Raw genomic sequence first — 24,819 nt, forward strand, 5'->3', positions numbered from 1 at the left:
ACAGGAAGAGGACAGAACCGTCCAGACCGCTGACACCCAGAGGGAGGGGGTCCCACCCCGTCCCAACATGGCTTCTCTATTAACCCTTTAATGTTTTTACCAGCAGCTCCTAACGAGCTCAACAACTGTTTGCTAGTTGCTGCTGGCTAGTCTGAAGGAGCTGAGAGGGGGAGGAGCTGCACCTCGAAGGCGGGGCTAGGTCCACCCAGGTGTATTAATAGCTGAATGGTTGCCATGGAGATCACAAGCAGCGGCGCCGGATTAATTTTTGAGGTCAGGGGTCATGGTTGGTCGCCTCTGTCACGCAGTGTGAATGTCAGACTTGTTCATTGATATGATGGAACCTGTAAACAGTCAACATGTCTGACCTGCAGGACGACGCTTTAGAGTCTACAACTCACCAGATTTATGATTGTTGACTATTAAATGGTCAGAGAGATTTGGTGGAAAACAATCAGAGAAAAATGTTAGAAGTTGTCATGGGAACAAGCAGAAAGCAGCTTCACACAGAGAAACATTTAGACGGCAGAACGGACTTTATTCCATTTCTGGAAAAAAGTAAAAGAGGGAAAACTACTGCAGCCGAGAACCGCTGGAGACAAACGGACCAATTAAAGCACGAAATGTTTGGATGAAGGTTTTGTCATCATTACATTGTTGATGTGAACGCACCAGCATCGGGTTAAACAGTTGTCCAACTGGCTGATCCAGTCCAGCTCTGGTTCCGGTTCCAGTCCAGCTCCAGTTTTAGTCCGGCGCCCTCTACACCAGTGGCGCCCAGTGCAGAGAGCCGATGGCCAGCAGCGCCTGACAGGCGGCCGAGTCGAGCCAGACGGACTCCACCAGGCTGAAGTGCAGGAATCCGAGCGCAAAACCGCAGCCGACGTCCGACAGGTGATGCTTCCCCAGCAGGACCCGGGACACGCCCACCAGGAAGGCCCACAGGTACAGCAGGATCCGGAGGGGAACCTGGGGGGCAGAGGTCGGCGCGGGGTCAGGTCCGCCGAGACGCGGGCGGCGACCGGCGGCGGTGGCCACTCACCGCCAGCACCAGGTGGTTCAGAAGGAAGCGGGAAACCACGACGGCCCGGCTGGCGTGGGCGGCGGGGAACGAGTACGCGTCCAGGGCGACGCGGTCCAGAAACCCTGGGGGGGCGTCCCACGGGCCGCGGCGCTGCACCAGCTTCTGGACGCCAGCGACGGTCATCAGGTCCAGGATCAGGGCTGGGGGGATGGAGGGTCAAAGGTCAGCAGAGACAGATGGGTCAAAGGTCAGCAGAGACAGACGGGTCAAAGGTCAGCAGGCTCACCCAGCAGCAGGTTGACCAGGACTTCCTGTCCCGCCAGCGTGTCGCTGCACCACAGGCAGAGCAGCGTCCCGCAGAGCCAGGGCAGCGCGTGTCCAGAGAAGGCCAGCAGGGCCACTATGGGGCGCATGGGGGCCCCAGGGCCGCGGGCCCCCACGCACACGCCCAGACGCCTGGACAGGCTGATGTCGATGGCGAGCAGGGAGTTGATGGCGATGCCACGGAAGGACGGGTTCAGCTGCATGCAATCCTGCTCGGGCCACCGGGATCCGTCCTTCGGGATCCCGTCTCCTGATGGGGCCCCTTCCGAGGAGTCCCTGGACCCCCTGGGGACACAGAAGGACAGACGTAGAGGACTGTTGATGAGAGCTTTGTCACTTCGTCATGGTAACAACATTCCTACATCTCCATGACGATTACTCCACAGAACCTCCAGCACCGGTACCAGAACATTGAGTGTGCTGCCTTTTGTAAGTTAAGCGGGTCCAGGAGGTTGAAAACCGCACTAGATCGCCCCCTGCTGGATATTTTGTTGTGTTGTTTTGGTTACGCTAATAAAGAAAGTAGATCCAAGATGGTGGAACGCAACACCGAACGGTTCATGGATTAATAAAGGTGATTATTATAGTTATACGTTGTGTTTCAGGAAATAAGTATTGGTTAATTGTGAAAATAATAATTGTCTCTTTGTTTTATGTAACTGTGGCGTAAACAATTGTACGCTGGAATCATTTAGGAAAATGTTTTTTTATTTTAGCTGGCAGCAACAATGGCTAATTTTCTATGTTCGTTGGCTAATACTCAGCATTGTATGTTTCAGTTTACTGTGGCCAAAGTGATGTCAGAGGTCAGAGGCCACTCTTAAATCAACAAGTAAAAAAGAAAGAAGTTTGGTTATTGGAGCGTCGACGTCTGGCTGTCTAGCTGCTGAAAAACCGAAATCTCGACAAATGGACCGGCGATTCAAGATGGTGGCCGGACCAATCGCTGTGTGATATAGCTGAGACGCAGATTTCAATCTTCACTCCTCCTTGCTAACATTATGCTCTCTTTTTGATCCAGGAATGTTTATAACTTCTAACTTCTAGTTTCTGCTCTACTCAACCTGATCAAGAGTGACATTTTTGCTAAGACTGCGTTCAAGCACGTCGTCAAGCTAGCAGCTAACAAGCTAACTTCTGAGTTCAACGGTTATCTTCCAGAACCTATCGATACTGCGATGGAACGGTTGGAGCACGGCTTTAAAAAGAAAGAGAAGGGGAAACTAAAACTACAACTACAGACTTGCACAAAGACACGATGTCATCGGCTGCAACCAGTGGTCCCTGGATTTGCTCCCCATCGGATCCAGCTGCAGGTGTCTCTGCCTCCGATCACAACTATATTGGTTCCCTGGACAGACAGAGCCCTGATCTATCTCCTCTACCGGATTCTGACCCAGATACCCCTGCTAAACCAGAGGAAAAGAAGCTAAAAGGTGACTTTTCTCTCAGTCAACTGCAAGACAACATTGTTAAGATAATCAATAATTGCTCTGATAAGATATAAAATATGGTCACCCCTAACACCGTTAGCATCGATGCTCTGAAGAAGTCAATTGACTTCATATTTACGGAAGTCGAAACGTTGAAGTCTGACATGAAAACTATGAGCTCCATATCCGAGAACACTGTACAGAAACTATCTGAAGTAGAAATGAGAATAAATGAAACGGAGCGATATCAACGTAGATGGAATTTAAGGCTACACGGAATCCCAGAGGATAAACATGAGAACATCAGAGCCAAAGTTAGCGACATCTGCTGTGCTGTTGGACAGAACCAGGTAAAGATAAAAGAACATATTGATATCGCTCATCGTCTGGGTCGATTCAACGAGAACCACTATGATCCGCTTCACCAACAGAACATCCCGCGACCTGGTGTGGAAAATGGCTAAAACCAGCATCTATCTGAAGGAAAACAGGCTGAGGTTTACAGAGGATCTCACCACAGCTGACAAAGCTCTGCGTGAAAATCTGTGGCCATTAATTGAGGCAGCCAGGAAGGAAGGAAAAAAGGCCCACTTTGCTGGAGTCCGAGTGATCATTGAAGGAAAAGAAGTCAAGTCACCGCTATCCCCAACTGGACAGAAATTCAGTCCTGTCCTAATGGACACAACAAGCCCTTCATAAGTAAGATCTCAGGTTCTGCTCAGATGGTCACCTACAGAACCTACACATTAATATTCGGCTTCCTTTCTATCTTCTAATCCTTGAAGGCAGTTTGTCTATTCACTTACATCATCTTAATTCACTCTACGGTTTAAGAATTAGCTATATGTTTGTTATTGAATTCTGGTTGACTGTGCTCTGCTGAATGTGTTTAACTGTTGGGTGCCTCAGCGTTTCAGCACCTTTTACATCAATTTGAGTTTATTGTCCTTTCTAGTTATTAATGCAGCCATATTGTTCCAAACTGCAGGCTTCTCCTAGGTGTTTTGACATGAAGAGTCACTTCAGCTCCAATCTGTTCATGGTTTAAATCCACCATTCGGGATCTGAAAATTGTTTTCTGTGTTCACTTCTATATTGTCCCTTTCAATCTTCTCATTAAATGCCAGGGGTTTAAGAGAAAATGTTAAAAGAAAAGCTTTATTTTTATTTGCAAAACAACAAAAGTCTGATTTTTGTTTTTTTCAAGAATCACATAGTGTAAGAAATGATGCATCCTTTTGGAAAACTCAATGGGGAAATGATTTATGGTTTTCTCATGGTTCAGAAAGGTCAGCAGGGGTCACTATTTTAAAAAACAACTTTAATGGTTCTGTTCTACACTCAGAAAGTGATCCTAATGGCCACTATATAATATTAATCCTGAATGTCAACAACAACATTATCCTTCTTGCCAATGTATATGGATATAATTCAAAACCTGAAAATGATTTCTTACTTGATAGATTAGAATCTAGTTTTCTACACTGGTTATCAAAATACCCAAATGCTCTGATTTTAATGGGAGGGGATTTCAACATAGCTTTGAATAGCTCCTTAGACCGATGGCCTCCGAGTGTTAATAACACTTCTTCTGTTAACTTTATAAAAAAATTTAATCTCATAGATATATGGAGAGTCAAAAATCCAATTTCTAGAGATTATACCTGGTCTAATAAGAATCGCACGTTAATGTCTCGCATAGATTACTGGTTAGTTTCTGATTACTTGGATAAGAATAACGTTAATCCTAGAATATTAATAACACCTTTAACCGATCATAAAGCAATATCGTTGATTGCCTCATTCAGTCCTCACATTTCTCCCACATTCAAAAGTTATTATTGGAAACTTAACAATTCTATCTTAAAAAATGAGTTAATAATTGATAAAGTCAAATTATTAATAAACCATTTCTGGAAAAAAGCCTTAATTGATAACAATTTTCCTAGAAATTGGGAACTCCTTAAATTTGAGGTTTTACAATATTTTAGAGAATTTGGTGCCTCTTTATCTAAATCCAGGAAAGATGAAGAAACAAATGTAATATCCAGAATAATTATTCAAATCTTACCTGAAAATGTATCTGAAAATGATTTAAATGATTTAACATTCAACAGAACAAATTAAATGAAATATACAGAAGGAAAGCAGAGGGGCCTGTGAGGTCGAGAGGAAAATGGCTGGAGAACAAAACACTGAATATTTATTTAATTAGAAAAAACCAAATTCAATTCAAAAACTTAACATTAACAACTTTATCACTGATGATCCCAAAACTATAGCAAAGTATTGCTCCACTTTTTACACTGAGTTGTATGAATCACAATACAATAAATTTGAATCTGAAAATTTCTTTACACATCTTACTCAAACTAAATCAATTAATGATGACCAAAGAGATTTATGTGATAGTCCCCTTTCTCCTGCTGAAGTCCTGTCTGCCATCAAGCACCTAAAACTCAATAAATCTCCAGGAGTTGATGGCCAAACTTCACATTTCTACATCTCCTTTGCAGATCAACTGGCCCTGTTCCTCCACCGGCTGTTTGCAGAAAACATCCATAACCAAACCCTTCCTCCTACTCTGTGTCAAGGCCTTCTGACTTTAATTCCCAAACCTAAAAAAGACCCCCTTCTGATCGATAACTGGCGTCCGATCTGCCTTCTTAACAATGACTATAAAATACTAGCTCGAATTTTTGCGATGAGGATGAAAAGTGTTCTTAACCTTATAATTGATGAAACTCAAAATGGTTTCATGACACAAAGACATATAGCTAACAACATCAGACTGGTGTTGGATCTGATTGACTATGCAGATTTGTGTCATGATGATAGCCTTATATTATTTTTAGATTTCCGTAAAGCTTTTGACACCATTGAACATAATTTTATTTTCAAAACATTAGAGAAATTTGGTTTTGGTCCTTACTTTTGTGCAGCAATCAAAACCTTGTATAAAAATGCTAATTGTTCAATCAAGCTTCATACTGGAATCTCTCCTGATTTGATCTGAAGCGAGGAATCAGGCAAGGTTGTGTCTCCGTACCTCTTTTTGATCTGCTCTCAATTACTTACAGATTTCATTAAACTCAACCACTTGAAAGGTATCACTATTGCTGAAAAAGAGATTATAATTAGTCAATTAGCTGACGATACCACTTTATTCTTAAAAGATGCTTCTCAGGTTTCTTTAGCAATTAATACAGTTGAGAAATTTTCTAGAGCGTCTGGACTCTACCTTAACATTAGTAAATGTGAACTTTTAGCCCTTAAAAATTGTAACGCATCCTCCATTTATAATATTCCTGTAAAAGACTCTGTCACTGATCTCAGCATAAAGATCAACAAAGATCAAATCTCTAGAAATGATCTGAATTTTAACTCTATTATAGAAAATGTACAAAAGAAACTCAATTCTTGGCTCCAAAGAGATTTATCAATTCAAGGAAGAATTTTATTATCAAAAGCAGAAGGCATCTCCCGTTTAACTTATCCAGCTTTGTCTCTTTCTGTAAATAAACAAACATCTGACATCATTGATAAAATGCTTTACAGATTTGTATGGAAAAATAGAATTCATTATATCAGGAAATCAGTTTTAATGAACTCATTGGAACTTGGTGGCCTCAATTTTCTTGATTTTTCTACCTTAAACAACACATTCAAAATAAAATGGATTAAACAGTTTATTAAAAATTCATCTTCAATCTGGAATTTTATACCAAACTATTTATTCTCAAAACTTGGTGGCCTTAATTTTATTCTTCTTTGCAACTACAACATTGAAAAACTCCCTATAAAGTTATCTAATTTCCACAAACAAATGCTTCTTTCCTGGTCTCTAATTTACAAACACAATTTTTCGCCCCATCGATATCATATTTGGAACAATGGAGACATTCTGTACAAACATAAATCTTTGTTCTTGGAAAATTGGTTTGAACGTGGAATCATTTTAGTTCAGCAGATTTCAGTCCTGATGGCGTCTTAATGTCTTATTGTGAACTTGTAGAAAAGTTTGGTCTCCCCATCCCTCCTAAAGAATATGCTCTTGTTTTTGATGCCGTCCCGTCTGGTGTCAAAATGCTTTTTAAATCTTCTGTATCTTCTGTTCTGACTCCACCGGGTCTGGACCTGCTGACACTGATGTTGGTCAAATCTGTTTTTCTACTATAAAATGAAAGAACAGCCGTGATATACGTGTCTTATTCCAGAAGGACATTGTCTCTGCTCCAAATGTTTTCTCTTATTGGAATAACTTTGCCTCCAACCTGGACTGGGAAAAAATCTGTTGTCTTCCATCTAAATATTAGATTATTAATAAGATCAAAGAAGTATCTTTTAAGATGATCCATCGTTTTTATCCCTGTAAATTTTTCCTTCAATACAAAAAAGACATTGACACAAACTGTTCATTCTGTCGACTCCATGAAGAAAATCTCTGTCATTTATTCTGGTCGTGTAATTTCTCATATATTTTCTGACAAGATATTTGTACGTTTATTTCCCAAACAATTCTTGATGATTTTTCTCTTAACTATATAAATGTGTTGTTTGGATTCTTCTCTTATCCCACTAATAAAACTAAACATTTTTATATTATCAATCTAATTTTATTCGTCGCCACATATCATATACATAAGTCAAAATTTTCAAATCAGAATCGTCGCTTTGCAGCCTTTAGAGAGAAATTCAAACAATATATTTAATATCTTTCTGAGTTAATTTTTCATTTATTTATTTGCTTTTCGATTTGTTTGTGCTTGATATGTAACACCCTGGCATTACTGTCTGTTTTATTTCTCATTTATGTTCATTTTGCTTGTTTGTAAACCCCTTTATTATCAATAAAGAAAAAAAACAAAAAAACCTGAAATCTCAGGGTGAGGACAACAGATTGAGCAACAGGACAACAGAGTTCTCCCCCAAATCACTGCTGGTGGGGTCAGAGAGGTCAGGGGTCAGCCTAACTTCTTCTAACCTCTTACCTCCTAGTAGCGGTGGGCGGAGCCTCTTACCTGGCCGTGACATCATCTTGCTGACTCGGCCGTCTCGTGGCGGTTCTCCTGGCCCGCCCCTCCCCGGCGGAGGTTTCTCTGCGGACCGGCTGGTTCAGGGACAAGAACTCGGGGCGGTTCAGAATGTTATTCCGGTCCCTGGGCCGGCTTCGGGTCTGGCTGCCGGGCATGGCGACGCTGCAGTGGAGAACCGGGACAGAACCGGTCCGACTCAGAGAACCTCTGCTATAAATACACCTACTGGCCTCCTTCTACTGCTGTCAGCTGCTCAGTGTGTGAGAGAGAGAGAGAGAGAGACTGTGTGTGTGTGTGTGTGTGTGTGTGAGAGAGAAACCAGAGCTCAGACCCTCAAAAGTCGGTTTATGACGTCACGCATTCAGTACGACTGGATGCTCATTTCTATAGCATTGCTCTGGTTGACCATTTGATGACCATTTGATGACCATTTGATGATTAGCTGTTGACCAGTTGATGACCAGTTGTTGACCATTTGATGACCAGTTGTTGACCATTTGATGACCAGTTGATGACCAGTGGTTGACCAGGTTCCATTTTCCTGTCTCTCCTGTAAAACAGGTCAAAGTTTTTGGTTCCGTTTCTACAAACATGTTTGTTGTGACAGAAGTCATGAATTGGTCATCACTGATGACCTTTCCTCCTGTGGTCGTTCATTATTGGAATCACTTTTGTTTTACTGTCTTGGAAATTTATCTGGTTTCTCTCTAATCTCTTTCTTCTCTCTAACAAGATAAATGACGTTTCTTTTAAACTCATTCAACTGCTGTTGAAGTTCAAATATCTGGATGGATTTATCAGAACCTTCGTTGGGTCGGACCCAATTCAGGTAACGTGTTCATTCAGAGAATGTTTATCAGTTATTTTCAACTAATTGAAATGGCATTACCCTTTTTTTAAAGGTCTTGTTTGACTGTCAGACAAGATGAAATGACAAGTGAGATATTCAACGAGCAACATGGTCGCCACCAACTGAGAGTAACTCGTCACTCACAACATCTTTGGATTTCAACTCTAGATATTCAGGTAAAGTAATAAAGTCCAAATCCTATACAATGTTGTCTCAGTATTTTTTTCCCCCCAAAATGTTTCAAAATGCTGCAACTAGACTTTTGACTGGATCACCAGTATCGGCTTCTCTGCATTGGCTACCAGATTATGGGTTGATTTGAAGTTTTCATTGGTTTTGGAAACTTTCCATGGTTAATGTCCAGTTTATCTTCACCTCCAGTCCAGTGCTAGAAGACTTTGGTCAAATTATAAATTACATATTCCTTGGACCGGACCGAGCCGCCCTCAGTCTGGAACATTTCACATCACTCCTTAAAACTCAGTTTTATTTTTTGGCTTTTTTCTTGTCTGTTTTATTTTTATGTGTTTTTGGGTTAAGAACATTAAAGTTAATTCAAGAAACACTTTTGTCTTCATCAACTGATGTCTATTAAAATCATATATTTGTGACATCCAGCGTTTCTCTGCCATAATGCAGTGGTCAAACTATGGATAAATGTTTGTAATTCACTTTCAACAAATGGAAACCAGAAATGTTTTAAAGTAAAGACAGTATGAATATGAATCCTCCTCGTCCGACTCAACACAAAGTTTCCACTGTAGGCAAAGAAATGTGATCACAACTGAGAGAAAATTGTACAGCAGAGCTTTAGCTCCAGTTCAGGAACGTTGGTGACCTCTGACCTTTAGATGTCTCTTCTTTAATGCACCTGAGTCAAATCAGGAGGTCAGAGGTCATTAGCAGGACTCTGGAGAACGTGTTGGACCAGGACGTATCTAAATGCTGCAGGACACCAGACATCCAATCCTGGATCTGAGGATCTGAAAGGTTCTGATCCTCCAGTCAGTAAAGTAACAACAAACCCAATCATCAGTCAGCCGCGTCGTCCTGGTTAGAGATAAATATTAAATGTTATTATACACATAGAAATTCAATAAATTAGAATCAAAAGACAATTTATTTCACTTAATTATATTCACTTGGTGAATAAAATAAAAGTAAAATCTCACAAACTATAAATAAAAATATCAGTCAGCAACAGGATTTAGGAATTTGATTGGAACCTTTTGGGCAAAACAGATACAGTAAGAACCACCCAGATTTATGGATTAAAGACTCAAACTGTGCTGAGTATTTGAGTGTCGATGTACTCAAATACAAACTTTATATTTGAGTACATCGACACTAAAAATACAGACTTAGCTGCAAACAGCTAAAGTAGCACAGCTCACATAAACATTAGCTGCCGCTATCAGAAACATATGAGGAGGGCAGAGTATCAAAATACCAGACATATAAAACGTAATCTGAAATTATTTACAATTGCTCCATGTTTCATTATAATCGGAGAGCAAAGTCTGCAGGTTCCACTTCTACCTAGGTCAGAGGTCAGACAGCGAACCATCCTGCCACCCAGCGGCCGTTTATCAGACCACTTAGTCTCCTGTACCGCTCACAAATACTCAATATGTCTATAAATAATTTGGGGATATTATAAGGAAGTGCTGAGATTTACCGTTTTCCACTGAACTAACGGTGGAAATCGAACCACTTTGGCACAGGCACAGTGAGAAACATTTAGAGGATAAAAACACTAGACTCAGGAAAACTCAGATGACCCAGCTTTCTACTAGCATGTAAACGCACCATCTACACAAATCTGGGAGCTCTGGAAGCTGGAATGAGTCTCAAAAATCCTCGTGGATCGAAACCGGATCTGTGCATAAATGCAGTTTTGTGTGTATCTGGCAACTTGTGTTACTTTTTCAACATTTGTAGAAGGTTTAATTTATTTTTAAGGTTTACAAATTATGTTTCACAGACACAACTATCCAAAGTTACACACAAAAATGCTTACACGAGTTACAAATCCAGTATTACACACACACAAATATTTTGAGACTATTTTCACTCCATATTCTGTCAGTACCTCTGATGGACAGCAGTTAAATCTGGTTTAACTTTATTGAACTTCTTCTGCAGTTCAAATCATTCATTAGAAAAATCATTAGTGAACGTCCAGCTGTCCTTTAGTGTGTGTGTGTGTGTCTCCAGGTGTGTGTGTGTGTGTGTGTCTCCAGGTGTGTGTGTGTGTCTCCAGGTGTGTGTGTGTGTCTCCAGGTGTGTGTGTGTGTGTGTCTCCAGGTGTGTGTGTGTGTGTGTCTCCAGGTGTGTGTGTGTCTCCAGGTGTGTGTGTCTCAGTAAATCTCTGTCCTCCATCTTGAGCTTTAGTTCCTGATTGATCTGTCACCATCGTTCTGGTTCTGCTGAAGTCCAGCCAGACCAGACTGATGGCTTCATGAAGCGGGTTATCAGGTTCTGGGCTGACCCGGTATCGGCTAGGTTTTGAGGAGCATCTGAAACAGAACCCCCTGGTACCGGGACGCCGATGGTTGAGCTGAAACAATGAAAATCGTCTCTGAAGGAACTAATACATGAGATTTAGCAGAGCTGCCATTTGGTTCTGATCGTCTAACTGATCAATAACCGATCAACCATCAGTGCAGATGGGCCCAGACGTCGGAGGTCAGCCGGCTGATGGTAAGAGAAGTGGTTCCGTCTGACTGGACTCTGAAGCAGAACCAGGTGGAACCGGTGGAGAACACGTTATGATGCGGAAGGGGCCCCACCCCCTTCTAACATGGTTCTGCCGGCAACGATTCAGTCTGGTACCAGTCTGGGTCAGAACCAGAACCAGGTCCACAAAGCCCATCAAGTATCAAGCAGACTCCAGTTGCGCCGAGTCCCGATTGGCCGCTGCTCCTCCACAGCTCATCTCTGATTGGCTCGTGGAGCGTTCCGTGGGCGGATCCTCAGAGAGAGTTCCCACAGAGCTTCCTCTGCCAGGTGATCGCTGAAGTCATTAAAGAACGACATGATGTCATCATCCCGCGCCAGAGAGTACCGCCTGCAGGGACACAGACAACACTGATACACTGATGGATGGCGGTTGGATGCATGTTGGATGGTGGTTGGATGAACTCACTCCCTCTGGAAGCTCCTCAGAGTGTCCAGGATGTTGAACTGCTGCCAGCACTTGGAGAAGTTGACCTTTGACCCCTGTGACGTTGTCAAGGTGTCAGGGTTCCCCAGGTGGACGAAGGTCAGGTCCTGCAGGATCAGCCCCCTGCAGGTGGAGCGGGTCAGACAGGGACAGGTGTTAGAGTCGTTGTCACAGCGACGCATAAGCCAGACCTCAGCAGGTGAACCTACAGGTAAGGAATGCAGGGAGGCTCCGCCTCCGCCAGCGCCGCGCGGTATGCCCTGAAGGACGACGAGCTGTCGATGAGCGAGGACACGTCCTCCAAGCTCTGGAAGACACAGACGACAGGTGAGACAGTGAGGGGACAAGTGAGACAGTGAGGGGACAGGTGAGACAGTGAGGGGACAAGTGAGACAGTGAGGGGACAAGTGAGACAGTGAGGGGACAGGTGAGACAGTGAGGGGACAAGTGAGACAGTGAGGGGACAAGTGAGACAGGTACCTCTGCCGTGCTCCGCTGCCAGTCCAGCCGTCTCAGGGGGGCAGAGTCCAGGGCAGACAGGATGGACAGGTAGGAGTTGAAGTTGTTGAGTTTCCTCAGGTGCTGCAGAGACACATCAGGGACACGTCCACCACCTGGACAACACGGGGACACCGTCCTCATCCTCACTGCTTACCTTCATCACCTTCAGGAACTTCAGCAGGTGTTTCTCTCTGTCCTGAGATTTGTCCTGCAGGATGACCACGGAGCGCACCCTGGAGGTCAGAGGTCACACATAGCAGAGATCAGCAGGACAGACCCAACAGGACCAGAACCAGAACCTGGGTTTTCCTCACCAGAAGGAAACGTTGTTGAAGTGCTGAGTGAACTCTGTCAGGTGAGGACTCCTCTCCTCGTTCTGCTCCTTGGACCAAAGCAACACCTCTGGGAGCTGGACGGGTGAGACAGACAGACGGGTGAGACAGACAGACGGGTGAGACAGACAGACGGGTGAGACAGACAGACGGTTGAGCACCTGGATCTTGCAGAACAGGTCTGAGTCCAGCAGGGTGAGCTGTTCAGCCAGGTCCTGACTCCTGAAGTCCAGCAGAGTTCCTGGTCTGCCATGTGAGACACACAGGTGAGACAGCGGCCAATCAGAGCGCAGCGTGGGCCGTCTAGTACGGTCAGGTGGGCGGGGCTACCTGGCGACTACACCTTTGGCTGCCAGGGGGCGGAGCGACTGAGGGGAGCCAATCAGCTTCCACCTGTCCTCCATCTTGGACAGGATGTTGCCGTGCAGGAGGCGGGCCATCCCCAGCTCTCCACCAATCAGAAGGCAGGACACCAGGTCAAACAGCAGCAGCAGCAAATCAGGTTCCAGCTCTACAGAACTGCAGCAAGAGAGAGCTGAGCGATCAGAACCAGAGGTCCAATTCCCCACCAGAACCAGAGGTCCGGTAGGGCCCGGCGGTCTCACCTGAGCCCAGCCACCACTCTGACCAGCAGCTGGATAGAGTTCCTGGCAGCTGTCGGGTCAGCAGCGCCGCCTTCCCTCAGGGTTCTGTACGTGTTGCTGGTTAAGGACATGACTGATCCGGACCGTGGTTCTGACCCGGCCGGAAGGACTGAGGCGTCCCTCGGGTGTTTAAGGATATCTGCGCTGCAGCTTGCTGATGACATCACTGGGCGTGGCGAAGCCCCGGTAGGTGCAGAGGAAGGCCTCCTGGTACTGGTTCTGTTCTGTAAAAACCCAAACAGGACACCATCAGGTCCGGTCCGGTTCTGTCTAACAGAACCGCAGCTGTCCTCTGCTGCTGGTCGGGTCAGCCTGACCGGGGGGTTCTGTTGGTTCCTGTTCACCTGAAGCCCCCCCCCCACAGAGACAAGTGGCCTCGTGTGATTGGCTGGCAGACGTACCGCTGCTCCCGGGCTGTGTGGCTTGGACCAATAGGATCTCAGGAGACGCAGCCTTCACCTCTGGCCCCTCCTCCTCCTGAGGGCAGAGGGGCGGGGTTAGAGCACAGGTGAGACTTGTGGCAACGACAGAGTGGGCGGGGCCAAACCTCAGACTTCAGAGTGATTCTGTGGCGGATCTCGTTCGGGTCAGCCAATAGGAGCTCGTCTTCTTCATCTTCCTCTCTGCTTCTCTGGCTGAATTCTGACCCCTGCTGGTGGTCCACAGAGCTGCAGAGCAGTGAGGCTGAGAGTCTGTACAGGAGTGTGTCTCTATTGACAAGTGTGTACAGGTGTGTGTGCCTCACCTGTCCTCGTTCTCAGACTGAGTGTCCTGGAGATTAAAAAAATGACAGGAATGAAATTACACCTGGAGAAGCTCTGATGACAAAGCAGCAGATAATTGAAAGTTGCAGTAAAATCCCTCACATGCACTCATCATGACCTGTGGCAGACATTTTGATGGCCGCACAGTCCATTTCTGCATTAATTTGCCAGCATCCAATTATATTATTATATCCAATTATATATGTTGAACCATAGAAATCCTTTATATCCTAACACACCACCGCTAACACAATACCGCTAACACACCACCGCTAACACAATACCGCTAACACAATACCGCTAACGCACCACCGCTAACACACCACTGTTAACACAATACCGCTAACACACCACCGCTAACACAATACCGCTAACACAATACCGCTAACACACCACTGTTAACACAATACCGCTAACACACCACCGCTAACACACCACCGCTAACACAATACCGCTAACACACCACTGCTAACACAATACCGCTAATGCACCACACACTGCAGGACGTTGTGGGAACAACCCCTCCAGGCTGCAGCCCAATTGCCAAGTCCTGACCGATCCAAAGTAATAAAAAGGTTGGGCATCACTGGTCTAGATCACAGGTGTCCAACTCCAGTCTTCGAGCCGCTGTCCTGTAACCTTTAGATGAGCCTCTGCTTCACCTGGACAGAATAATGAGATCATGAAGGTTCTGGAGAATCTTAAGGTTCTGGTGATCCACACCAGGAGGTGATGAAGCCGTTTGATTCCAGTGTTTTCTACTTGTGGCTCATCTAAAACCTGCAGGATGGTGACTGGAGGACTGGACTTTGACACTTCTGGTCTAAATCTTGTGTTTCTTTTGTCTGTTGTACATTTTCAAAATGGCCGCCAGAATGTGTGTTTGCACCAAAATATGAAGCTGTGATGGGCACAGCTAACCAAAGGGTTAGCTTCTCCTCCCACTAAATCACTAAACTGAAGTAGCAGAAGCTAATGCTAAACCGCATAAAAAAAATTAGCAGAAGCTAATGCTAGGCAATATGACTGTCCCTAGGTCTCTCATCTTGACAGGTCTGAGGCCCGCTAATAGCAACGTTGTCAGGTTCTGGTTCTGATGCATTTTATTTCATTAAAGTTTCTGAACATGAGCGACGCTGAAAACGTCTGATGGGACAGAAAGTTTATGAAAATGGGGAACATTTCACGGTGATAACTGGCTCAAAAACAGCAGCCATCTTGAAATGCCAGAGCCTGATGGGAAATATGACGAATGTCCGACTTGAGAGGTTAGCATGCTAATGCTAATGCTAGCAGTTACACAGACGGTTTCTATGGCAGAACTTAGGCCCAGTTCTACAGAGATTCTGCTAGCAGAAGGCTTGCTCTGACCTCTGACCCTGAATGAGGGGCTAAGGTCATCTTGAGGCTCAAGTTCTGGGCCGCTGATGTTCTTATCAAAATCAAGAGGTTTCTGGCCTGACCCGGCACACAGAACCCAAACAGAACCCTGGAGTTCTGCTGCTTCTTCCTCACCTGCTGTTTCTTCTTTGGTGGTAAAGCAGGGGCAGGAAATGGACCTCCAGAGGGGGCGGAGCCTGTGGTCAGGTGATCCAACTGATGGGCGGAGTCTTGATCTCGCTGTCGGACTTTAAATTTCTGGTAGAACGAAACCGCAGACGGGTCGGTGGAGGACGTGGAGCAGAACTGTAGGTACTGATGGACTGAGGACAGGTGGAGGACAGGTGGAGGACAGGTGGAGGACAGGTGGAGGATAGGCATGTCAAAACTGAAGTTATTATCTTTGGACTAAAGTCTCAGATCAGAGAAACTCATCCAGGCGTTTGGTTCCTGCAGCAGCGTCTTCACAGGTCTGATTGACAACCCAACGGTCCAGAACGCTGCTGCTGGAGTTCTGACTAGAACCAGTAGGATGGAGACACCACCCGGTTCTACATCATTTAGTTCTACACCACCTGGTTCTACATCATCTAGTTCTACATCATTTAGTTCTACATCATTTAGTTCTACATCATCTAGTTCTACATCATTTAGTTCTACACCACCCGGTTCTACAGTCTTTCATTGGTAGTTTCTAAATCACTGCTGCTGCTGGATCAACCTGCTGGTTCTGGTTATGCTCTGGATCAGAACCGGAACCAAAGATGAAGAAGCAGCATTCAGCTTCTATGCTCCACAGATCTGGAACAAACTTCCAGAAAACTTCCGAAAAACTGGAAAACAGCTGAAACCCTGAGCTCCTTTCAGGCTAATTCAGCTAGTTGGAGTTGCTATGGAAACATAATTTAACGACGGCTCTCAGTGAAACGTTTCAAAGCATCATTTTATGTAAAGTTTGATTGATTTAAAGGATTTTCAAACTTCCACCAATCAGCTGCTCTGTTTTCACTCACTGTGTCGCTTCTTCTCAGGGAGGGGGGGGGGCGTCTTACTGGGGGACAGGGGGCAGGACATGTGGGTTTCAGGGCCGATGACATCATCGCTTGGGGCGGGGCTTGTGTCCACATGGGTGGAGTTAAATCCAAAGGTGCACGAGGCGCTGACGCCTTCAGGGAGAAGACAGGACAGACAGAGGGACACTTAACACACATCCATGAATAAACTATTTCTAAGAAAATAAAGAAATAAGTTCCAACATTACAATACATCACAGAGACTTCAGTGAGTAAAACCGATGTTAACAAGCACCTAGAAACTGTTTAAGAGTTAATCAGACCTGAAATAAGATGGCAAATCCTCAAATAAAGAGCTACAGTTAACAGGTTGTGATAAAGACATGAACATTTTTCAAATCCTTAAAACAGAAGCAGAACCTTAGCTAAATAAAAAAACTCAAATGACTCGTGTATCCAAATGGCTGTCTGAGCCAACAGCAACATTTTAACAGCTGACTGGTGAAATAGAGGGGAGCTAACAAGAACTGTTCACTACTAGCATAAAAATGATTCTGTCCTAATAAAAAAGTCCAAAACTTTTATTTTTGCTAAGATGAAGAAACTTTGAGTCTATCCATGATTTGACTTGAAATAAACAGAGCCATTTTTATTATTTCTACAATAAGCTAACCGAGTTAACTGAGCTAGCCAAGCTAAATAAGCTAACCGAGCAAGCAAAGCTAAATGAGCTAACCAAGCTAGTGTTGAGACGCTTATCCAGGGTTGCACATATACTCATGCACACAGGTGTTTTTCCACACATAGTATGTTTCATGTTTCATTTATGCACAGAGAGCTTTTTGGATGAATGAAACTTGACCTTGCATGTTTCACTCAAACAAGGAGCTTTCTGTACAAGTGAAACTTAAGCTGACGCCATGATATCGAGTTACTTCTCAGCAGACATTGCTTAGCTGACATAGTTCATCAGACAACCAATAAGGCGTGTCTTAGGTATAAGGAATGGATCGTCCGTTTTTGATCAGATGCTGTTTAATCCCGGTGAATTTACGTCACAACAAATTAGCTTGTGAGGGTAAGCGTCTTTTTCTTTTTAGCGCTAAAAAGAATAAAATAAGTAAAGTCTGATTATTTGTGTCGGCTGATTTTCTGCACATGTGCTCACATGGTTTTGGTCCGTCCCGGTGATTTTTTAAATCACAATACTAGTCAGGCTAACTGAGCTAGCCAAGCTAAATGAGCTAAACGAGCTAGCCACGCTAAATGATTTAACCGAGACCGCAAAGCTAAATGAGCTAACCGACCTAGCCACGCTAACCGAGCTAGCCAAGTTAAATGAGCTAACCGAGCTAAGAGGATATCACAGCCTACTGTGCCAAATGCTTCTCTGAAATCCAACAAGACAGCAGCAGCTCAGAGTCCAGAAAGAGACAGAGGGACAGGTGTGTCCTCACCTGTGATGCTGCGGTGTCTCTTCTCTGGCAGGGCGGGGGGCAGCGTCTGTGAGGACGATAGGTCGGTGTGGAGGAAGTCGTAATCTGGGTCATCCTCTGAGAACAAGACAGAATCAGAACCGGGTCCAGCCTGTCAGACAGTTTCTACATCACAACCAGAACCAAGAACCAGGACTGAGGCGGTGCAGGACAGAACCAGGTTGGTCCAGAACCAGGTTCTGGGTCCAAGATGCAGCCAGCCCGATCCAATGCAGCAGCTCAGTTCTGGTTCTTGTTTATCTTCCTGCTGCAGTCACTGCCAGCAGGGGGCAGCAGTCACCAAACACAGGAAGTGTCAGCTGAGAGGATGTGATGTCACTCACACCCCCTGCTGTGGGCAGGAAGTGTGTGTGTGTGTGCGTGTGTGTGTGTGGTTACCACTTGGTGAGCTGTTGGCTGCAGAGTCTGCAGAGGAAGAAGAGAGTCGCTTGCAGCAGCTGTCATCCTGAAACACAGAGTTTGTGTCGTCAGCATCTGAAGGTTTTCCGGCCCACCAGTAGTTTGATCGCTTTTTCTGAATGAATGTCTGACTGCCTTTACCATAGCAACAGCATGTTTCCTGAGTATGGAACCCAAACGGAGCAAAAGTGAGGGGAGCGAAGGCAGCGCCCTGTGGAACCGCAGCAGAGGATTCAGAACCAGCCGGGTTCCATTTGATGTGGTACTCCTGAAACCCGGCTGGTTCTGAGAGCAGTTAGCAGCAGTTAGCCACGGTTAGAAATTGTTAGTTGTAGTTAGCAGCTGTTAGCAGCGAGTATCAGCTGTTAGCAGCAGTTAGCTCAAGCGCAACAGCAACAAAATCAGCAGAACCGTTTGAATGTTATTAACTTAACGTTCTGACTTTGCTAAATGGACTGAAAGACCTCCATAGTGTGACCAAGAAACAACAACTTCCTGTGAGACTTTAAAAATAAAAGCCTCTTGGAGATTGGCTTAAAACAAAATAAGCCATTTGGTCAAGAAGTGGCTGCCCTCCGACAACCCTGCTGACCCATTTACGTCACATGACCTTACCTCCACCTGCAGGTCTTCCTCCGGCTGCCGGATTATTGGTGTTACTATGGCAACCCTGCAGTGGGCGGAGGCAGGGAGCGGCGGCGTCTGGCGCCTCTTTGGAGGCAGAGCGGGAGGACTGAAACAGGGAGAGAGACGGGTTAGAGGACATGTCCACAGAATGGACATGTTTGTCCAGATGGACACGTCCCTGTGGTTCTCCAGGTCCCAGTGTGAGACCAACAGCTCCACCTGCTGGTGGTGCAGGTCCTGCTGTTGCCACAATCAGCTCATCTGGAACAAAGACAGCTTCCTCTCCACTGTCGCCACATGCTTGACCTTTCCTGATCTGTTAAGTAACGGGGATCCATCGGTCTGGTGACTGGACCGGACCACTGGACTGGACCGAGAGTCCGACTTTTTTTTTCTCTCTTGCTTTGGGGAAGGCGGACGCTTCTTTCTTCTGCTCCCTGACCCTGAAGTTGTTAGTTTCGGCTCAGTGGAAGGACCAAACTAGTTGGGATGGTTGGGAACTGAGATGTATGGGAGAGACTTTAGGGAAGATTGAAATCTACCCGACCTCAGACATTCTGTATCTGAATTGTCTTCCCCATGTTGACTTGGAAGGGCTGCAGATTTCAATCTCCTTGAAGAGATGGAAACAAAACACTCCTTCCCACCTCAGCCCTCCTGTTATCCATCCAGCTGTGGAGCTGAGCGCTACCAAGGACTTGCCTTGATAACAACATCTGATCAGACTCCTGCTGGGAGGCTGAGCAACGAGGTTTCATGGCTCTGTGATGTCACTTCCTTCACTCATGTCTTTGTTTTGTCTGAATGTTGCCATGTGCCCTAATCTGTCCTTTCCACTTTTCTTTTAATTCCAATTTTATTATTCAGAAACTGTGGAGTTCTCACTATTTAGACCAATATTAAACTTTTAGACTAATTTTTAGATGATTATGCAGAAAAACTCCTATTATTGCAACCCAGAAAAGGAACTGGAAAAAAACTTAGAATCCAGAAAACAACGTCCCCTGAGACACCGTCCTCGTTCTCACCGACTCAGCAGAACCAGAACCAGAACCTGGAGAGGTTCTGCAGCAGACTGATCCAGTTCACTGTGAACGGTACCGAACCGGTCCAAACCCGGTCAAATCTGGACTCACCTGTTTAGCTATCCCTCCCAAAGTGTTTCCTTATTTTGGGGTTGTATGACGATGAACCTACAATTGTGACTAAGATGTTGATTTTATGGAAATTTCATATTGTCAACATTTGTGTTACGTACCATTAATGCATGGTTGTATCATTGCTCTGTAAAAATAATAAAAGTCTAAGTTCTAAAAAAATAAAATCTGGACTCACCTGAACACGAGCTCCTGAGGGGGCGTGGCCTGGGGAAAGGGCTCTGGGACGGGCATGGGGGGTTTGGGTGGTGCATGTGTACCCTCCCCTTTTGCCTCCGTTCTGTCCCCCCGTCCCTCACGGGGTGGCATCACCATCGACGTCTCCTCGTCTTCAACGTTCCCGGATTGTGATTGGACAAGAGACAAGGGGGTGGAGCCTTTCCGTCTCTCTGCAACCAATCGGACGAGCTCCTGGAGGCCAAAAGAACGTTTACTGTCCCCCGTGGACAAACAGAGGACACAGAGACCGTCCACCGAGGACAACTGTCCTCACCTTGGCGCTATTCAGCACACCCCTGATCACTGTGGTAACGCTCTCAGAAGACCCGCCGTCGTCCTGAGAGACACCCTGTAGCATCACCCGGTCGGCCCAGCGGATCAGCTGAGCGACGGCGCCGTAGAGACGGGCGAGACAGGCGGAGACGGTCTTACTGTGGGGACAGACAGGGTGGAGACAGGAGACAGAATGGGGACAGGAGACAGGGTGGGGACAGTGTTCCCTCCCTCACCTGTCCAGCTCGTCCGGCTCCAGCTTCACCAGTGCCTGGACGGCCTCCAGGATGCCGGTGGAGGCTCCGCCCAGTAGGCCGCCCACCATGGACCGGTCCAGGCCCGGTTTTTGTCCCGAGGGTCGGTCAAGGTCCAGTCTGTCCACCAGGGCCTTGAAGTACTGTAGAGAGCTGAGGACGGCGCGCTCCTGGTCCAGCAAGATGGCCGACTGCAGAGAGGCAGTGTCATCAGGACCTCAGGAACACCGGCTACCGGTCGGACCGGGTCGGTTCTCCTGGGACCAGAACCATCAGGGCCAAGAAGTTTTGAGCCGATCTGGTTATCAAATCGATCCCAGCTTTTTGACTCGGTTTGGCAGAACCAGAACCCCTTAATGAACCTGAGTATTGATGTGGAGGCCTGCTAATCATGCTAACGTTGCTAACACTCCAATGAAAAGTCTGGGTTAGCATTCTTTTTTTTTTTTTCCCCCACCAGGGGGTCCTTTTTGTGGGCTCTAGTGTCCCTTTTTTCATAGTAGGCTGACAGGAGAGGGGGGAAGACATGTAGCAAATGTCGTCGGGTCCGGGAATCGAACCCGCGACGGCCACGTCGAGGACTGAAGGCCTCCAAACGTGGGGCGCGCTAACCTCTATGCCACCGGAGCACGCCCCTGGGTTAGCATTCTAACCATGCTAACGTTGCTAACATCCCAATGAACAGTCTGGGTTAGCATTCTAACCATGCTAACGTTGCTAACATTCCAGTGGACAGTCTGGGTTAGCATTCTAACCATGCTAACGTTGCTAACATTCCAATGAACAGTCTGGGTTAGCATTCTAACCATGCTAACGTTGCTAACATTCCAGTGGACAGTCTGGGTTAGCATTCTAACCATGCTAACGTTGCTAACATTCCAATGAACAGTCTGGGTTAGCATTCTAACCATGCTAACGTTGCTAACATTCCAGTGGACAGTCTGGGTTAGCATTCTAACCATGCTAACGTTGCTAACATTCCAGTGGACAGTCTGGGTTAGCATTCTAACCATGCTAAGTGTTAACAGAGGAAGGTGACCTTATGACCTCTCAGGTTCTGGTTCTAAACTACTTTCCTCAGAGTGTAGGAAGGAGGAGTTTAGGATTATAATTTATTATTTTATTAATCTAAGATTATTGTAATTAATGTCATGATTTTATTAATTACTGCTTTCTGGCTGATGATGATTAATATCAGAATAAGTTCTGACCGGGTTCTGACTCAGCTCCAGGTCCGGAGGCTTGGCCCGGGTCCGGTTCCGCTGGGGGTGGAGCTTATCCTTCAGCTTCATGGTGAGGAAGACGATCTGAGAGGCTGAACAGGAAACCTTCATCAACAATCCATCAAAATAAAAGCCTCTCATGTGAGTTGACAGCAGGTAAATCTGTGGTTTGATTGGCTCAGCCGTTTAAGCCCCGCCCACCTGGACGGTTCAGAGGACTGCAGGCCTCTGCCAGCAAAGGTCAAAGGTCAGGGCACACATAAAGCCTCTGCTCTAGAAACAACAGAACCAGAGAGGCTGGGTCTAAACTGGGTCACCAACTGGGTCTAAACCCTCCAAACACAGCTGCAGGTCTGGAGCACAGCGGGGTCTAGTCAAAGTAGGAGCTGGTGCTGACCCGTTCTGTGGTTCTGTTAAAACCCTGAGATGACCCAGGATTGGACCGGTTCCGACAGCTGAACTCAGACTGGATCAGAATCGAGCCGGTCCAAACAGAACCAGCTGAGTGGGTTCATCTGGTTGGAACCAGAACCAAGTCCAGAACCAGGATGTTAAGGCTGTACTGGTGATACCAGAAAAGTTCTTCCTGTCTGGTCCCAGAACCCGGATCGGTTCTGATCCGACTGACTTCTGACAGCGTCCGGGTTCTGATGCTGCCTTCACTGTCACCTCAAAGCGTGGGACTGAACCGGAGCGGGTTCTGCTGCAGGAAGTGAAGCACGAAGGAAACTCACCTGATTTTGAGTCTGAGCGGGAAGACATCGCTGGAGGTGGGACAGGTGGACGCCAGGTGGGACAGGTGGACGCCAGGTGGGACAGGTGGACACGGTGGGACCCAGCAGGACGAACGAGACGCTCTGATCCGCTCACAGTCTGGGTTTCTGTCGACCAGCCGCCTCACTTCCTTCCTCCTTCTCTTCTTCCTCTTTCTGTGAAACTCAGCCTCCCGGTAACCATGGTAACAGCCATGACGCTGCTCTGAGGTCGCAGCAGTTCCTCACGGAGCGGCTCCCCCTGCTGGCCGAAAGCACTCAACACAGGAAGCTCACCTCCAGCTGCAGGCAGGTCGCTGCCAGAACCTGAACTGGGTCAGACTGGATCCAGAACCGGTTCTGGGTCAGATTGATAAATCTTGTAAAATTTTCTTTTACATCCAGAAGTTTCCATCCATCTCTTCAGGATTGAATGGAACCTCCTCAAACCGTCAGAGCCTGGAATATCCTGGAGTATCCTGGAGGAACCTGGAGGATTCAGCCAGCCTGTTTCCCTTGCTGATTCTTGAAGTTGCAGTAACTTTTATTAAATCTTTTTTTCCATGTTAGTGATACTGTCTCCATGTTTGTTGTGAAACATATCCAAACAGAGCCAGGAGGAGGGGCTTAGTGCTGTCAGTCATCCTAATGTATGCGCTGCTAAATGTGCTAATGGAGGAGAAACAACTTACCCCGGTCATTAACTAGCTTAGCATTCATTCAAACTGGATGTAGCGTGTAGGGAGGGTCTGAGCAGCATGCACACAAGGATGAGTGACATTGCTAACACCCTCTTCCTGGCTCTGATTGGTTGGTCAGGACATGATGAGTTTCAGCAAATATATACATTATGTTCCAAATTATAATGCAAGTGATATTTTCTCAGATTTTCCTAAATGGTCAATGAATGATGGTCAGTATAACTTTCAAGTCATGAACTTTTACAGTGTAAATCAGATTTTAATGAACAAAGATCCCCATGAAAACAGGATTTGTTTCAAAAATAAAAACTCAAACCGTTCCAAATTATTTTGCACAGCAGATTTTCTAAACATTTTATGGGTTATAAAGAACTGCAGACGATCATTTTGTGAATGTGCAGCATCACATGTACTAAAATCAAAGTTATTTCAGTCAGAAACATCTTAACAGAACCGGTTCCATGTTAACAGAACCTTCTCTGGTATCACAGAACAATTCTTCATCCATTGAACTTGTGAGTTTGTGGAAAGTTTCTGTTGAATTTCTCTGCAGGACGTCAGAAAACCTTCCAGAGCTGCTGGTTGATCTGAACTGATGGCCGTAGGTTTGGGTATGGACGGTCCTGACATGTCACGACCAATATTCAAGGGATATAAAATAGTCCCGACCAATTTTTGCCATATTAATTAATGTATTTTTTAACAAAAACAAAATAAATAAACGAAAATCTACATTGATTAGTTTAATATTTCAATATACTACGCAGTGGTAGCATTAATTTTAAAATTCGCTGTTATGAACTATGACGACCCGCTATTGGCTCAAAGAACGTGGATCTACGTTCTTTGATTGGCTGCAACAGGCGGCGGCCAGCTGGACACACGCGGAACGGAAACTTGGTCCATGGAGCTGAAAGTGAACGCGTCTCCTTCTGAGTTTGACATTTATTATGAGTTTCCAAGACCAAAAGAGAAAAGGACGACAGACATTAGAAGTTATTTTGCTGCCTCGGCTGTAACGGGGTTATTAAGCCAATGTGGTGCCCCCCCCCCCCGGTCAAAGATGGTCGGTGCGGGGAGGGGTTGGTCAGTAAGTTGTAAGGTCCCACCAAAACTTAGACCAAACCTACACCCTTGTCTGAACTGCATTCAGATCTTCTGCTGGAGGAAACTCCAGAGGTTCTCAATAGGGTTGAGGTCAGAGGTCAGAGGAGGATGGTGACCTCACCATGAGTTTCTGCCCATAGCAGC

General features: G+C 45.8%; 2 protein-coding genes across 2 annotated transcripts; both read right to left on the reverse strand.

Moving 5' to 3' along the window:
• Nucleotides 1-67: 67 nt before the first annotated feature.
• LOC122828629 (inactive phospholipid phosphatase 7-like) lies at nucleotides 68-8,095 on the reverse strand. Its single transcript, XM_044112374.1, has 4 exons — nucleotides 7,803-8,095; nucleotides 1,311-1,633; nucleotides 1,043-1,224; nucleotides 68-969 (listed from the first exon to the last, which is right to left on the reverse strand). The coding sequence occupies exons 1-4, from the start codon at nucleotides 7,970-7,972 to the stop codon at nucleotides 763-765; spliced, it is 882 nt and encodes a 293-aa protein (XP_043968309.1). The 5' UTR covers nucleotides 7,973-8,095; the 3' UTR covers nucleotides 68-762.
• Nucleotides 8,096-10,945: 2,850 nt separating this feature from the next.
• LOC122828599 (rap guanine nucleotide exchange factor 1-like) lies at nucleotides 10,946-23,065 on the reverse strand. Its single transcript, XM_044112290.1, has 23 exons — nucleotides 22,850-23,065; nucleotides 22,104-22,207; nucleotides 20,875-21,083; nucleotides 20,640-20,796; nucleotides 20,325-20,557; nucleotides 18,978-19,095; nucleotides 18,342-18,408; nucleotides 17,925-18,020; nucleotides 16,468-16,620; nucleotides 15,590-15,777; nucleotides 14,056-14,081; nucleotides 13,858-13,978; nucleotides 13,712-13,787; nucleotides 13,450-13,534; nucleotides 13,272-13,361; nucleotides 12,997-13,185; nucleotides 12,828-12,912; nucleotides 12,649-12,743; nucleotides 12,489-12,567; nucleotides 12,314-12,415; nucleotides 12,043-12,140; nucleotides 11,816-11,956; nucleotides 10,946-11,737 (listed from the first exon to the last, which is right to left on the reverse strand). The coding sequence occupies exons 1-23, from the start codon at nucleotides 22,875-22,877 to the stop codon at nucleotides 11,602-11,604; spliced, it is 2,676 nt and encodes an 891-aa protein (XP_043968225.1). The 5' UTR covers nucleotides 22,878-23,065; the 3' UTR covers nucleotides 10,946-11,601.
• Between the last annotated feature and the right edge of the window lie 1,754 nt (nucleotides 23,066-24,819).

The sequence above is a fragment of the Gambusia affinis genome, linkage group LG03 (genome assembly GCF_019740435.1).
Source record: "Gambusia affinis linkage group LG03, SWU_Gaff_1.0, whole genome shotgun sequence".
Classification (NCBI taxonomy): Eukaryota; Metazoa; Chordata; class Actinopteri; order Cyprinodontiformes; family Poeciliidae; genus Gambusia; species Gambusia affinis.

Coding starts and splice junctions, on each gene's coding strand:
- LOC122828599 (XM_044112290.1), bottom strand. CDS start 22,877: ATGTCTTCCCGCTCAGACTCAAAATCAG. Junction 12,568..12,648: donor TTCAACAACGTTTCCTTCTG/GTGAGGAAAACC, acceptor TCTGACCTCCAG/GGTGCGCTCCGTGGTCATCC. Junction 11,738..11,815: donor CTGAGGAGCTTCCAGAGGGA/GTGAGTTCATCC, acceptor GTGTCCCTGCAG/GCGGTACTCTCTGGCGCGGG.
- LOC122828629 (XM_044112374.1), bottom strand. CDS start 7,972: ATGCCCGGCAGCCAGACCCGAAGCCGGCCCAGGGACCGGAATAACATT. Junction 1,634..7,802: donor CAAGATGATGTCACGGCCAG/GTAAGAGGCTCC, acceptor CTGTGTCCCCAG/GGGGTCCAGGGACTCCTCGG. Junction 970..1,042: donor TGAACCACCTGGTGCTGGCG/GTGAGTGGCCAC, acceptor TCTGCCCCCCAG/GTTCCCCTCCGGATCCTGCT.